We start from the raw sequence: 15,531 nt of genomic DNA, 5'->3' as shown, positions 1-15,531 counted from the left end.
TCCGGCACACACTTACAATGTCCACATACGGTCGACGATCGAGTCAGCGGCTGCATCGCGACGAGCCTCCGGTCGCCTCGTCCAGCCGCCGCCCTCCCACATCATCCCGAAGAAATGCCGAGCCAGTTGCGTCATCCAGCTCACAAGGCTCGCAAGCAGATGCTGTCGATGATTTTGAATCTCGTATCGACTCCATTTTGCTGCCCCACAAGCTGTTGAACGTCAGTGACCTTGCGCGCAAGGCTGCGCAAGAGCTTGGCGAAGCCGAAATCAACAAGAAGGCAGGCGACCTCGTCAGGTACACTCTCTCCAACGAATATAAACGCAAAGAGATCCGCAGGGATGATATACGCAAAGATGTGTTCGGCGAGGACAAGAAGATCTCGCGCTGCTTTGCTCCCATCTTCAACGCTGCTCAGAAGATGCTCCAACCGCTCGGTCTCCACTTGGTCGAGGTGCGTTCCAAGGGAGCAGACAACGCCGAACTGCTCAAGCAGGCGCAAGAGGCCATTCGCGCCGCATCTTCCTCGGCGAACGGGCTCAGAGCCCGAACACATCCGCCCGAAGAGGATGCGACCGGAGACGGAGGACAGGGGCCCAGAATTTGGATGCTGCGTTCGTCGTTACCTTCTGGGTTGACGAAAGGGCTCGCAAGGTGCGACGAAAAGCTCACCGATGCGTATGCGCAGACCAGCTTGACAACCGCCCCTTCGTCCTCGACCCAGCGAAGGCGCCCCTCGGCCAAAGATGCCAAGGCGGCCCTCGACTGGTCCTCCGCCGACCACCAGGACGGAGAGATGGGTCTCTTGTACATCGTTCTCGCCCTCATCCTCGTCAGTGGACGCACCATCACGGAAGGTAAGTCACCATTGGCTCTCTGGTCATGACCCGAAACCATGGTCTTTAACACGAAAACCTGATCCTCCACTTTCGCTTTCTGTATCCGCTGCGACAGCCACGCTCTTCATGTACCTGCGACGCCTGCACTTGCATCCGGACACCTCGCTTCCGAAAGCTCTGCGCGGTACAGGCCCAACCAGCGCAGCAGCATCCACAGGCTCACAGAGCACGCAGACGCAGTCCAGGGCGCGCGCATCACAGGGCACTTTGGAAGCGTTCCTCACCACCATGACCAAGCAAAACTACCTGGAGAGGCAACGTTCGGATGTTGGCATCGACGTCATGGACGCCGCAGTCAACCAAGCGCAGACGCAAGGAAGGCGGCGAGGGCGTACAAGCGGCGGAGGAGGACGAGCACATGCAGCAGACGACGAGACGACGGTCTGGGAGTGGAGGTGGGGCAGCCGTGCCGAGTCCGAGGTCGGAGAGAAGCGCATCGCAGAGCTCATCACGGTCCTGTTCACCGATCCATCGTCCACGCCCGAGGGCGCGCAGGGGGCCGAAGAAGAAGAGGACGATGATACGCAAGCCATCGACCGCGACCGCCTCGCCAAGCGACGCAAGATGTTGCTCACCAACATCACTTCGGTAGCTGGCTCGCAGCTGATCGACTAAAAGGCAGTACGACAGCGGCTGCCTGCTCAGATCGAGCCGTCTAGTCGAACCTGATCGCTTAAGGTCAATTCATAGCATGACTCCAAGACCTGGCTTTGACGCAGACTCGACCGAACAGATGCTGTTGGAGGAATGGAGTAAGGCTCCTCGTTGTGAGCACGTGGCCGCCGGAAATGTGATGTTAAGTCAGTTCAGCGCGAAGTGAGGCTGCGAAGTGTTTCTTTTGCTGCAGGGCGTGGTCAGGCCGAAAGACGCGCAGCGTTGAGCTCGTCCTCAGGGTCGAGTCAAAAGGCTTTGCTTTGCCCAGCGTTGATTGGACGCAGAGGAACGCGCTTCGATGCAGTTTTGATACGGGCTCTTGATGTCGTTCCTCAGACAAGATCACTTTACTGTAGCCGTCGCAGTGCGTTTCACAGTCATCGAGAGCCTTTGCAAGCCAGTCAGGGGCGTAGTGGACGCACAAATTCCAAGCCAAGAGATAGCGATATGAGGCCTGACATGCCGTCCTAGCTCTTTGCTGCTGCCTCGATGGAAAGCTCAATCTGAGCCCGATTCGGCCCGCGCGCTGAATGCAGTCGGAAGCAAAGTCAATTGAGTACCAGAGTCATGTTGGCACTGCTCATAGCGGTCCATGCATGTCTGGATTGACCTGTGTCGAGCGTGGTCTGAAGAGGTGACAAGCCAAGCTAAACGTCGGCTACGGCGCTTGCAGCAAAGAGAGTGCGTTAGGGTTCGTGTGGTGCAATCCCGTACTCGCACGCATCTACCGAGGTCTGGGACCACCGTCAATCCAGCTTGGACCCTACTTTTCCCACCCTCGAACCACCGCTTCCACCTTCCACTCACACTCTTTCCGCACCTCTCTTCACCATCTGCTCCATCAACGGACCCGCCATCCCTTCGATACCCGACGCACCACGCAACAGCTCTGGTGAGCTTCCTTGCCAACGCGCGCTCCCCTTCTCAGCGACCTCTCACCGACTCGACAGGGTCCATCGTCTTGACGCCGGATGTCGGCGGCGGTGCGCGCTGCTCTAGCCGCCAAAAGGGCTGAGCATCGTTCCCGCTCTGCTTCGCCTACCAAACCCACTCTTTCCATTCCCAACGGCAACGATGAGCTTCCTCACTTCGGACATCACCTCGATGCTTCGATAGCCAGTCCCTTCGGCTCCCCAAAGCCTGCCTCCAGGTCCGTTACACCAACCAACTTCAACCGCGCATCGGCTTCGCCTGCGCCAGATACAAGCCTGAACCAAAAGTCGGAAGAAGACGTTGTGCGCCTCAGCATTCAAAATGGTATGTCGAAGTGTATGCCCAAACGGAGGCCGGGCACGGCGCACGGCTGCCGACAATCTGCTGACCTGCTGCCTACCTTTCCCATTCTGTCGTCCACAACAGGCAAAGTCAATCTTTCTTCACGCTCACCCTCTCTTCGCGAGGTCCCTGCATTACTCCTTTCTCTATTGGCCGACGAGCCGCAGCCCTGGTTCCTCCAGATCCCCGAGGAGGACCGACAGCCCTGGTACATGCGCGAAGAGCTTCACACTCTCCAGTTGAGCAACAACGAGCTCGAGTCGCTCCCCGACAAGCTAGCAGAGTTTCGCGGCCTCAAACGTTTGGAGCTTCACAGCAACCGTCTCTCCAGCCTTCCATCTACACTGTTCCAGCTCTCTGCTCTCACCAACCTCACTCTCTCCAAAAACGGCCTCACCGCTTTCCCGAGCTGTCTCCTAGCCCTCGACCATCTCGTGACGCTCAATCTCTCCCACAACAAGATCCAGAATCTATGGAAGGACGAAGACGTGACAGCGGCACGAGCGCAACGAGAGGCATGGGACAAGGAGAACGCGGTGCAGGAGAACGGCGTATGGGCGGGTCTCTCGCCTTCCAAGAAGGATCGCAAACCGCTCCTTGCTGCTTTGGAGGCGCACGCCACCACGCCCATGCGCTCTCTTCGAAGTCTTGATCTCAGCCACAACAAGCTCACCAACGCGGCTTTGGGCATCCCCGATCTCGCCGGCCGCCGCAGCAAAACTGCTCAAGACAACGCTCGTGATGCTACCCTTGTTCGATTGCCGACCGGTCTCAAGACCCTCCACCTCGGGCACAACAACATTCGGGGTCCGGTTTCTGTCAAGCTATTCCAGCAGCTCGCCTACCTGGAGGACCTCGGCTTGCCAGGTTGCGGCATCGGCGATGATGTTCTCGCACCAGAGGGGGCCTCTGAAACATCGAAAGAGATCCTTGCCAACCTTTCCGTTCTCGATCTGTCCGGCTGTGAGGTCGACGACCTCGCCAAGATGGAAGCTCTGTTCGGATCGCGTCGCATCCAGTCCTTCGATCAAGCCATAGGCAAGGTCGATACCCTCCCTTCGAATCAGGAACATGCTGAAGCTAGTGCAGGAATGCCAGCACGACAGCTCGTGCGAGTGCTCAATCGTCCCACTTCTGCCGACATTGACAAGATGGAGGATCGTCTCAACGTCAAAGTCCTCTGTCTCCTGCTGGAAGGCAACCCACTGAGGGAAGAAGCCTTCCGTCAGAAGCGAGGTGGTCGTTCCGCCTCTCCGCAAAAGAAAGCTATTGTTCCGGTGAACGTGGCTGCTTCCCCGAGCAAAGCTGCCCCTGCTGCTCCAACCGCTCAGAGCAGTGTCTTTTCGGATGCGCCCCCGACTGCAACACCGCCTCCCAGTCTTCCTGCCGCTGCTACAGGCGCATCTCAGCTTCCGCCAAAACCAAAGGTGGTCAAGGAAGAATGGGAGATCCTAGCTGAGTCCGGTCTCAACACCGAGCTTGGCCGTCGAAAGCTCCGCATCGAGCAAGCCAGAAGAGAACAGGAAGCTGCTGCAGCAGCTGCGGCGGCTGCGAAAGAAGGCGATGGCGCCGGAGGCGAAGAGGCCCAAAGCCGTGGTAGAAAACCGCGCGCTGCCGACGATGCAGCCAATTCCGATCCTGACAACGGCGCAGAGTCAAGGGAGCGGGACAGCTCGCAGAATCCCGGCGAGGCAGCGGACGACAAGGATACCGGCAGTGCGCTCGCCAACGCCAAGCTCAGCTCCAAGAAGAAGGAGGCGCTTGGCCAAGTTCCCTGCAAGTTTTTTCGGAGTAATGGATGTTCGGCCGGCGCATCCTGTCCCTTCGCCCACACTCTCCCGGGAGATGGCGGGCAAAAGTCCGTTTGCCAGTGGTTCCTGAAGGGCAGTTGTCGCTTCGGCCACAAGTGTGCCTTGGCGCATGTTCTGCCTGGGCAGCCCATGAGCATGGATCGCAAGAACAAGCGAGCTGCTCAGCATGGCCAGCCACTTCCGCAGGCACCCAATCAGCAGCAGCAACAGATGGGCGGCGGTGTGCAAGCATCACCGTCCCAACCGACCTACTCGAGCCAGCTCAAAGCCGGTCCGTCCCAAAATTCGATGCCGCGACAGGTTTCAGCGCAGCAAGTGCAACAGCAAGCGCAGGCCGTGTCGCAAATGTCCATGGCTCCTCAGCAGGCCACATCCAACCGCAACGATCTTGTGCCCGGTCAAGCGCCTCAGCAGGTGCACAATCAAAAGCCGTCGTTCACGACGCGCGATCACGATCTGCCCTTTGGCATGCCAGACGACTTCCAGCCCTCCGCTGCTGCATCTACTGATCCGGCCCGGGCTGGCTTCGAGGGCGTCACTATGGGACAATCGTCCGCGAGGGATCCGGCCATGTCGACATCGTTCACCGGCAGCTCCTCGTTCCGCCGCCCGGGCACCTTGTCGCAGAGCCTGAGCGCTTCCCTCGCCGCTCAGTCCTTCGGAGGTATGGACTCGCCGGCGACCGCAGCTGCCTTTGGCACATCCGCCAATGCGTCGCGAGCGTTTGGTACGAGCCCCTTCAGCCATCCCAGCGGGCACGCTCTGTTCTTCAGTGGCAGTCAGGATTCCGAAGGCGGCGCAGGTCCCTTTGCACGGAACAACCGAGATGCCTTTGCAGCGCGCAGCACAGGACGCAAGGATGAGGCCACGAACATTTGGGGTGGAATCGGCTCTGGTGCCAATGTCCGATCTATTGGCCGCAGCAAAGTCGAGGACGACATGGAAGACGCCGAGGACTTCCTCCCGTCCAGTCTTTCAGATCTGCTCACGCCGGCTGAGCTGGATCGCAGGAGGCGCAGCAATCTTCTATCGAGCTCGTTCGCTGGCAACGATGAAAGGGTCACTGTGGCCCAGAGCATGCCCGCGCAAGCTGGAATCCCGCTCGGATCGTCTCTTGGATTTGGTCGTACCGCCATCGGCGCGGAGCGTGGCAACACGAGCAATTTGTCGACAGGATTCCAGCAGCAACAGCAGTATCAAAAGCAAGGAACAGGCGACGACTTCAGCCCCTTTGGCAGCGTACGCCGTACGAGTGGGCTTGACTCGATCGCTTTTCGCGAGAGCTCGTCTGGCTTGTCGACCTCGGCCAGCCGCACTGCTGCTCATCATGCGCCGGGACAGAGCTTGCCCCAGGGCTTGGCAGCCGGTCTGAGCCGACTGCACCTTCGTACTGGTCGCCAAGGAGACGTCGGTGCTGGTGGGTTTGGCGCCATCGGAGGAGGCGCAGGCAACGACGGTGTCACAGCGTCATCTACCAACGGTGGCACATTCGGACCTTCTTCCTTCTCACAAAACTCGCAGCTGGGCAACGGCAACGGCGGCCTGCGCGTTCCCAGCAGCCTCGACGACTACGGCCTCGGTCCCACGGCGCCTTCGTCCGTTTTGGGCCACCGCAGCCCACTCACCTTCGCCGTCGGCAGCTCCAGCAACGTTCCTGGCCACCGTCTCAGCGGCTCGTTCGCAGACCGTCAGCTCGGCAACGGCACCTTCGGCTCACCAGGCAGCGGCAACATGAGCTCGCCCTTCTCACCTCCACTCCCAGCCATCGGATCGCACCGCGGCGAAGGCGGCATCGCCATACCCGAAGGCGGTGCACAGAAGCACGCTTCGACAGTGGGCGGGACGAGGTACGCCCAGCATCCTGCCACTCATCGGCTGAGAGCGGGAAGCTCGGCTGCTGCTCCGCACTCGCCGTTGACGTTGCCTGTGGTGACGGCCGAGGAAGATGAGGAGGAAGCGATATTCGAGCTGGAGTAGAAAATGCATCGTCGAGATGCTCACGAAAAAGGAGAGACAGGCATCTTGTAGTCGTACATCCTCATCTGAAAGAGATCGGTGTCCTCGCAGGTCATCCTAACTACTTTCTCGAGGTCTGACCGAGCAGCGCGCGAGTGAGCACGACGTTCATAAGATTGCATCCAGGTAGACACGATCTCTCTACTTCCGGCTCGCCCGGATTGCATCCCTGAGCTCCTGGCTGATGTACAGGTCCTCGGCAAGATTCTCCAGCTCCGTCGTCTCGTCCACGTTGAACTTCTTAATGTCCTCCAACCCAAAGCCTTTCTCGCGCAGATACAGCTCGTCGACCAAGAATTGCCCGCTGAACGTCGCCGCGTTTTCCTCGACGACCCTTGCTGCTGCCTCGGCGACAATGGTGGGACTCCTCCACCTCCTCTCCTCGACCTCGGCATCCTTGCTGACGATCTTCATGGCGGACGTTGCGATCAATGTGTAGGGCCAGAGCGAGTTGACGCCCACCTTGCCGAGCGTTTCCGCGGACAGGCCGAGGGTGAGCAGCGACATGCCGTACTTGGCGATGGTGTACGCCGCGGCGGTCTGTGCGAACTGATGCGGGAAGATCGCTGCTTCCTTCCCACCGGGACCAGGGGTGGTGGAGAGCGAGTTGAAGTTGAGCGGTGGACTGAGCGTGAGGACGTGCGGATTGTTGCCCTTGCCAGCACTCTCGAGCAGATGCGGCAGCGCAAATCGCGAAACCAACCACGTTCCCCTAGCATTGATCCCATTCATCAGATCATAGCTCTTAACACTCGCCTTGACTGTAGGCGCCATGTTGATCGCCGACGCGTTGTTGACGACAATGTCGAGCCCGCCAAACTTGGCCGCCACATCGTCAATCGCCTTTTCCACCGCAGTCGCATCCCGAATGTCGAGCTGAACAGGATGAGCAACCGCCGAAGAGCCCGACGCCTGGGCAGCCGAGGAGATCTCGTCGCAGGCGGTGAAGATCGTACCCGGCAACTTGGGGTGCGGCGTAGCCGTCTTGGCTGCGATCACGACATTGGCACCGCGTGCAGCGAGCGATTTGCCGATCTCAAGACCGATTCCGCGCGATCCACCGGTGATAAAGGCCGTGCGACCCGCGAGTGATAGTGCTGGCATTGTCTTTGCGTTGGAGGGTGAAAGTGCGTGATATGGTGTAAAGGGATGGTGGGCTCAAGGTGTATGAGGGAAGGATGGGGAGCTCGCGAAGATCTGGAAGCGGAGGGAGCGGCTTCGGCTATGAAATCTGACCCGGCCGTGCGCGTCCTTTTTGGCGCGGGACAAGTTGCCCGTGAATCAAGAGAACTGGACCCTAGATGGGCTGTCGACATAACCGCGGCTCTTCCAACCACACTTTGCCGCTTTCCACCTTTGAACTCAAGGCCTAGACAAGAGCGTCGAGGCGGGTCCCAGAGCCAAGACCGGCGCCAGGCTGACTGAATCGTGGATCAATCGGGTATATTTGCTCGGCTCAATACATTGTTGCCATGCCTGTTCTCGAAGCTGTAGAGTGCCTCTGCTGTGCTTGCATCGGCGGAGTCTGTCCTTGCCTAAGTCTGCTCGACCTGAAAGCATCGATACGATGCTGCAGCTCGGGATCCAGAACGTGGTCCGATTTGAGCTGGTTGCCCAAGGTGAGCCAGCCTCTGCGGACGTTGTGCCTTCGGCCAAAGAGCTCCACCTTGCGTCCGCCCGGACAGAGGCGCTCAATGATGCTGTACAGCTCGTCGGGCTTGCGCGAAGTATCCCTGACTTCGGAGACGATCACGTCGGCGTTGAGACCGCAGTGCACCCAATCAGGAAGTGGTGGTGGAACACCTGCTCCTCGACTGCCGACGTAATGTTGTGTGGACCCTGGGATCGGTCTGCTCTCCAGCGTCTCCCTCTCGCTGGGATTTGAGCGCACCTTAGCTCCGACCAAACAGTGCTCCTTCGTGTGGTTGAGATGATGCCCTGTCCGACCAGTACGGATGAGACGTTGTGTCTGACCGACCTTGACCCAAATCAGCTCGTCGATGCGTGTGTAGCCCCAGTGCGCAAGCAGCTCTCGACCTAGTTCCATGGCTCTGCCGGTGGTCCAGAGGAAGATGAGCCCTTCGTCTTGCAGCTGCGGGACAGGCATAGAGCGCATATCGTTGTCGCTCATCGTCCCATACGGCAGCGACATGTGAATGTCCCATGGCGGATCGGCCAGAATGATGTCGAACTTGCCCAACATCGAGTAGTCAAAGTCTTTGAGATCACAGTCGATCCACTGCGCCTCGGATTGGTCCGCAGTGTGTGCTCCGGATGCAGACGAAGGCCGAATCCAGCTGCTGAAGCCATGCTCCTTGAGTGTGCGAGACGGGTGAATGAGACCTATCTCGCCTGCTTCCTCCGAGTCAGGCTCGTGGGGGTGACGTGGATCCGTGGTCTTGAAATTGAACGGCTGCTGAGGCGGGTCGGCATCCAATTCGAAATGGAGATACTTGCATGAGGCGGTGCGATGGCAGGTATTGAGATAGCTGCAATGACCATACGAAGGGTCGGTGTGCGGATAGAAGACCGGCTTGAAGTGCAGGTTCTGGCATGTTCCGGCGTCGGGGCAATCCTTGCGTGTGAGATGCTGGCAGAACTCTTGGTACCGGTTGTCGGTGCTGCTCATCAGCTTGGTGAGCAGACGCTGCTTCGCCGTGGGAGCTGAAAGGAAGGCAGCCGTGATGGCATCGACAGCCTCTTGGTCCGCAGCATCTTGCATTGTCATGCTGGCTAGCGCTGGCAGGCAGAGTTTGGTCTGGGTCTTACTCCATCGTGTTGCGGTGGTGGTGCTGTCAGAAGGTGACTTTGGATAGGAAGCTGAGTTGGAGGGTCGAAGGTGTTGGACCCTTAATTTCGACTTTCTTCTCCACAAAGTCACACTTCATCTCGCCGTATCACGCGAGCTTTCTTCCGCGCGAGAACCGAGAAAGGCGCAGCTTCACCGGCTGAGAATTCACAGTTTGGACCGGAGCCTGCTGAGTTGCCTTCCCACGCACAGACGCTCCCTCGCTTCCCACTTGCCCCACACTTCCTCATTCCTTTCTCTTCCAACACCCACGGCCATTACTCTTGCTTCGAGGTCAAAGGTATTGAAGAATCCCCTGCGGTAACATCGAGCAGTGGAAGCGCTGCTGAAGATGCCGGTGCCAGATAGCACGTCGACAGCGCCGGCGGGCTCGCAATCGAGCCAGCTGGGCACCAACGCAGGCGACCTCTCCCTCTCGCAGTCCATCTCAGCCTCCGCATCCGATCTCAAGCGTCCTATTTCTCCAGAGGGCGTCAACGACGAAAGCCAAACGCTCTCACGGACTAAGACGGCGAAAGCGCACTACGGCAAAGCAGCGAGGGCGTTCCTCGCCAAGGATCTCCTAACTGCTCTGCTTCAAAGCCAACAGGCGGTGGACCTGCTCCTTTCGCCGAGCCAGCTAGGGCATAGCCTCACAGCATCGGCTCTGCTCAAGGACGCTGATCTCGACGTGCAGAAGCTGGTCGAAAAGGTGGCCATTCTTCGTTTGACGGTCTTCACTCAGGTCTATACCGACAAGCAAGTCTCTGCCACACTCAACGAAAAGCTCGCGCAGACGAGGCAGCAATCGTCTTCTGATGCTGCAGTTGTCGATCGTATCTTGCTGCTCCTGTCCAAGCAGCCGCAAAGCTTGATCAGTCATCTCTGGTTCGAGGCCTTGCGACTGTGCACACAGACTTCAGGAGAAGCTGACGCGCCATCGCTGGATCCAACCCCGGAGACCATCCATCTTGCCATCGAGCTTCCCGCTTCGGTTGTCTCATCTGCTGTGCTTGCAGCTCTTCGCCTGGATGCAGTCGAGCCATCGGCACGCACAGGCACGAACGCCGCGCGTCTGATCGCCGAATGGTATCTTGCCTCCTTCTCCTCTGCCTTTGGTGCCGCTCCTCCTACGCCGAAGGCCGCCGCAGCCTACGAGAAGATTGTCGGTCTCTATTCGCTGCACGTGCTCGCCTCGCGATTGGGCGAGTGGGAGTACGCGCGAGAGTTTGTGGGCTACTCGAGTTTGGCTGAGTCGATCAAGTTTGGCCTGCTGGAGCAAATCAACGAAGCGCAGACGCATCTCACCGGTCAGTCGGAGAGGGAGCAAGAGGCGATCGCAAACGCACAGAAGTCGTACGCACAGGAGAAGGCGAAGCGAGAAGCAGAAGAGAAGCAGGCCAAGGAAGCTGCTGCCGCCGCTGCAGCTAGCGGCAAGGGGTCCAACAAAGTGGGCGGAAAGGCACGCGACCTAGCAGCTGGCATCGGCAATTTCCTGACAGGCAAGAAGGAGACCGATGCCGAGACCATGTCGTCGTCAACAGCGGGAAGCAAGACGAGTGCAAGCTCGCGAAGCAGCTCGCGCGGCACGCGTGACTCGCCTTCGGGCTCGTCTGGTTCTGGATCGGATGGAGGCTCGCGATCGCACCGACAACGCAGCCAGTCGCCCGCATACTTTTCTCCTCGTGCCGGTGCTGCCGAGTCGGGTTCGTCTTCGTCGACGAGTCCCGCCATCTCCCCTGGCTCAACCCGCAGTGTAGAGTCGGGATCGAAGCAAGCTGCCAGCAGCGCTGTCAAGGAGGAGAAGAAAGCGGAGCGTCGTTCCGTCAGGCGATCGAGCTCGTCGCGGTCTTCGGACATTGATGGTGGAAACGAGAGCAGCACCTCGGCCGCCTCGAATCACTCTCGTCGATCGACACGGAGCAATGGTGGTGAAGCTGCGACCAAGGAGCCGCGCCTCAAAGATGACACCGGCTATGCTTCAACCCGAGCTCATCTGTCGAGGTACATGGAGGGACACCACCATTCGACCACTGGACCTGGCGAGTCTTCTTCGTCGTCTTCGCAGAAGAAGGGCTCACCACGCGATGTGACGTCGAACAACTCGATCTTGTCGACCATCACGTCGATGTTTGACTTTCGCAAGGCGAACCAGACGAGGACGATGCTCATGTCAGCCATCGTGATGATGCTCGTCTTCTATCGAGTAGCCCGAAGGCCTCCAGCGCAGGGTGCTGCCACCAAGGCCAGTCCTCGGAGGAACGCCGCGGCCAGAGATGCGAGGAGCAAGCTGGTGGGAAAGAACGGCTCGGGCGGCGGAGGCGTGCTGGGCTTCAATTGGCTGTTGCTCGTCTACCGAAAGGTGATGGACACGATCAAGATGGGCACGCAGGTGACGTATCTTTGATGGCATTGGCGATTGCTTCAGCTCAGCTTGCACCCGAATGGCACACGTGGCTGCTACGACCAATGTAGTGGGCCTGGATCGATGTCATGGAAACTCAATGCCACTCAGCACGGTCAACCGTGAGAAGCGCCCAGACGATCGACAAAGTGCAGATGATCGGCGTGTGACTTCTATTCGCACGGCTCTCTCGCTCTCTCCCTGTGTCTTTTAAGTTGTGTTGCAATCTCATGGAGCGGCATGAATGATGGGAAAGTCTTGGCCCGAGGCAAGCTGTTGCCGGCGCTGCGAGCTGCAGGATGCCATTCCGGCTGGCCGAGGGTCCAGAAACGCCGGAGGAGTGAGGTTGACAGCAGAGCAGTCGAGGAGGAGAACCTCAGCTGCAAGTTGGCTGCATCAATTGTATTCAAAAAAGGATCGACGCCGCCGAAATGTTGAATTGAAAGTTTAAAGCTGGGCTCGGATACGCGTAAAGCAAAAGGCGCGTATCGAGAAATGGCAGAACAACGCGGCCCACCACACGGCCAGCGGCACCTTGCTGCATGCTTTCCACCTCGCGGTGGTGGTCGTGATGCTGAGCGACATGAGGTTTTTGCAGTGCAACCGAGCGACAAAGCAGGATAGGGGTTGGAAGGTGTCAATGATCCGTGTGTCAATTGAGCGGCACAGACGGGCATCAGAAGCACGCTCACCCCTTCAGAGACGCCGAATCCTCATGCGTTTCGTGCCGCTGTGCATAACCACGGCCAGTTCTTCAGCGAGCGCCCTGAATGCCTCCTAAAAGTGCTGTCACAGCCTCGACCACCACTGCCGATCAAGATCTGATTGAAGAAGCTGTCGATGATGTAGGCAAGCCCCCTTACAGGTCAAATAGAAGCTCGGCGTGCTTTTGCGTATTCAAGAAGAGTGTCCACTCGGCTCTGACAGAAAAGACCCTTTCTTGCTTGTTTTAAAAAATAAAAATAAATTGCCGAAAGGCTGGTTGGCGTGCTGGTTGAGCGCGTCGGATGCAGGGAGCCTCGGTCAAAGATGAGACCAACAGCACCTCGAATCCGTCCACGCTGTTGGTCGGTGTGTGGGAGAGACGCGCTTGGTGCCCCTCCTCCTCCTCATCCTCCTCGCATTCCACAGGCGCCGCTTTCATCCCTCCTCGTCTCCCGTTCCTCCTGTTCCCTCCTCCTTGGTCTGGATTAATCTCCGCTCTCTTGGCCATCGTTCCACCAACCAACACCATCACCACCATCGGAGCCTCCTTGTGCGAACCAACCCACTCTACTTCCTTCCTTTTGTCTCTCCACTCTCTTTCATCTCAGTCTTCCACTCCCATTAACGGACTTGTTCATTCGCATCTTCTGGCCAGCTCGAGGTTCGGCATTGGTTTTAAGCATCCTTGCACATCGTCTCGCTCTCGCACCGCATCCTTTCGACTCTGCTAGCAAGGTTTCTCAAATTCGACTACTTCTCCATCGCGCCTCTCCTCTTGCCCATCGTTGTCAAGCTGGTCAGATACACCACGCTCGTTTTCATTCGCAAGTTTCCTTCTTCGTGTTGGGCCTACACCTGCAGCGTTGTCTCTTCTTTCGACTCTGGAATCTCGACATCTCGTTCTCAAGGACTTACAGCTGGACCTGCTCTGTTTCCACCATCTTTCTACCTCAGCGCAAGCCCATCTCGGACACGCTAGCGCATCGACAGGTCGCCTCGCTGCCGTCTTCGATTGCGCCTCACTTAGCACATCGCTCGGACCGGTACACAAAGTCTAGCCGAGCTAGCCATCCTTCTGCCAACTGTGCAGTTCGGAAAGGAAAGGCTGCGTCCCTTGTTCCTTCGGCACAACCCTCCCTCGCACAACCACCATGACGCTACAGAATGACTTGCCACGACGCTTCGTCAAGCACGTCGTTCGTCGTAGCGCCCTCGTCGCCAGACAGGCCGTCAGCGCCGCCCCATCCGCTACAAGCAGCGCTCAAAATGACCATCATAAGATCGCCAGGACACAAACTTCGAGTCTCGAAGCGCCAGTCGTTGCCATCCTGCTCGGTGGCTTTCTTGGCACCTTCTTCCTCTTTGTCCTGATCGGTGTCACCTGCAAGTACGTCAACCGTCCGCGCACCGACGCTCGACGACAACCTGCTGCCAGGGCCATGTACCAACCATCAGCCGCAGGATACGGATCTGCAGCTGCGGGCACCAACCCCAATGCCGCCTTCCGGCCCAACGAGTCGATGCACGACCTTTCCAGCCCGAATGCGGGTCTGCTCACCTCTGCGCAGCCCATGGGACGCGGAGGTCGCTACGAGGAGGCTGCGGACGACTCGCTCAGCTCCAATGGCATGGGCCATGATCGCGTCGCGCCTGGTGTCAATGGTGGGTACGGAATGATGCCCAGCCACAGCGCCAGCAGCTTCAGCGGAGACGAGTCGCAACGATTCGGTGGACCTCGTCGCGGCCATGCTCGAGGAGCCAGCAGCGGCATCGAACTTCCGGGCCCAACAGCATCAGCCACCTTCCGACGCAACGTCAGTGGATCTCATCCTCCCGTGCACTCGAACGCGGACGATTCCTACGATTCACCGCGCTTGACCAATGGCTTCACTTCGGCATCGGTCGCGCCAGATGGATCGGGCTTCACGCCAGGCGCGCTCTTTGACCATGGTGCCTACAACGGCGCCCCATCCAAGAGCCCCAATGACCAGCGCGACCATCGCACCAGCTACCTCGATGGTCCCCCCGCTGGCGTGCTCCCCCGACGAGCAAGCTTGAACCCACCACCGAACAACAACCCCCAGCAGCGACCCTATCTGCGCGGGCCACCGCCCGCGAGTTCCAACAACCGTCGATCGCGGTACCATCAGAACCAGTCTTCTGGAGACCTGTCGGGGATGCGACGCAGCAGGATCGACAGTGTTGGACCAGGGACCTATCGCAAGTCCATGTTCATGTCGCAGGACGGCTCGTACGACCACCAGAACGGGTCACAGATTCGTCGAAACACGTCCAAGAACAACGGACCCAAGTCATTGCGTCGTGTCGAGAGCATCGGCAAGGGCGATCCGCGAAGGTCGAGTCGCTTCACGCCCAACAACCGAACCAACCGACCTGCGACCATCGTGGCCGAGGAGCTAACCCTGCCTCCCTCCATCACCCAAAGTGGATACCGAGATGGGCTGCCAGCGTCGAGCGGCGATGCTTTGTTGTCGGTTGGAGTACAGGACGGCAGGCGCTCGCCTTACAGCGGTAGCTCGAATGGTTCTTCGAGTCCACTCGGACCCCTTGGACCCAATGATCCCATGCTTCCCTTGCAGCAGCAACAGCAGCAGCAGCAGTATATGGCGCCACCACCCGGTGGGCCTAGAATGATGCCATACGGTGCTGGCTTTGGAGCTTCCATGCCGCGACCAGGGATGCCAATGTCTTCACAAGGCTCGTTTGCGCCCGCCGCTCCATTGGGTGCTGGGCTTGGAAGGGGGATGGAAGCGCCTGGACATGCCGCTTCGAGGCAGATTTTGTAGCCGCGCTATTCGCGTACATCTTTGTCACTCTTTTCATCTCTCAGTCACCTGGACTCTCTTGCAAAACCTTCATTCAGCATCCTTATCGTCGAGGCTGTTGATTTACGTGCCAAGTAAGCCATTCGTGAAGCTGCTTCGAGAGGATTTGCCATAGCAGAGTCAAGAGCATGC

At 58.7% G+C, this 15,531-nt stretch overlaps 6 protein-coding genes across 6 annotated transcripts; 4 read left to right on the top strand and 2 right to left on the bottom strand.

Annotated features, from left to right (window-relative positions):
• Positions 1-17: 17 nt before the first annotated feature.
• Positions 18-1,515, top strand: PSEUBRA_005549 (MAGE protein; the record flags this gene model as incomplete). The annotated part of the gene is made up of 2 exons (XM_016438998.1): positions 18-858; positions 956-1,515. 2 exons carry the CDS (start codon positions 18-20, stop codon positions 1,513-1,515), a joined length of 1,401 nt encoding a protein of 466 aa, XP_016290269.1.
• A 1,010-nt stretch (positions 1,516-2,525) lies between these two features.
• PSEUBRA_005548 (Leucine-rich repeat) lies at positions 2,526-6,617 on the top strand (the record flags this gene model as incomplete). Its single annotated transcript, XM_059465558.1, has 2 exons — positions 2,526-2,811; positions 2,914-6,617. 2 exons carry the CDS (start codon positions 2,526-2,528, stop codon positions 6,615-6,617), a joined length of 3,990 nt encoding a protein of 1,329 aa, XP_059320392.1.
• Positions 6,618-6,797: 180 nt separating this feature from the next.
• On the bottom strand, positions 6,798-7,760 carry PSEUBRA_005547 (Short-chain dehydrogenase/reductase SDR; the record flags this gene model as incomplete). Its single annotated transcript, XM_016438987.1, has 1 exon — positions 6,798-7,760. One exon carries the CDS (start codon positions 7,758-7,760, stop codon positions 6,798-6,800), a length of 963 nt encoding a protein of 320 aa, XP_016290267.1.
• A 352-nt stretch (positions 7,761-8,112) lies between these two features.
• Positions 8,113-9,378, bottom strand: PSEUBRA_005546 (MT-A70-like protein; the record flags this gene model as incomplete). The annotated part of the gene is made up of 1 exon (XM_016438986.2): positions 8,113-9,378. One exon carries the CDS (start codon positions 9,376-9,378, stop codon positions 8,113-8,115), a length of 1,266 nt encoding a protein of 421 aa, XP_016290266.2.
• Positions 9,379-9,796: 418 nt separating this feature from the next.
• PSEUBRA_005545 (uncharacterized protein) lies at positions 9,797-11,851 on the top strand (the record flags this gene model as incomplete). The annotated part of the gene is made up of 1 exon (XM_016438992.1): positions 9,797-11,851. One exon carries the CDS (start codon positions 9,797-9,799, stop codon positions 11,849-11,851), a length of 2,055 nt encoding a protein of 684 aa, XP_016290265.1.
• A 1,853-nt stretch (positions 11,852-13,704) lies between these two features.
• PSEUBRA_005544 (uncharacterized protein) lies at positions 13,705-15,360 on the top strand (the record flags this gene model as incomplete). Its single annotated transcript, XM_016438960.2, has 1 exon — positions 13,705-15,360. The coding sequence occupies one exon, from the start codon at positions 13,705-13,707 to the stop codon at positions 15,358-15,360; it is 1,656 nt and encodes a 551-aa protein (XP_016290264.2).
• Positions 15,361-15,531: the final 171 nt, after the last annotated feature.

This window comes from Kalmanozyma brasiliensis, assembly GCF_000497045.1.
Source record: "Kalmanozyma brasiliensis GHG001 unplaced genomic scaffold PSEUBRA_SCAF6, whole genome shotgun sequence".
NCBI lineage: Eukaryota > Fungi > Basidiomycota > Ustilaginomycetes > Ustilaginales > Kalmanozyma > Kalmanozyma brasiliensis.
Note: the sequence above shows the minus strand (reverse complement) of the source record. Positions and strands in the feature narration are given on the sequence as shown.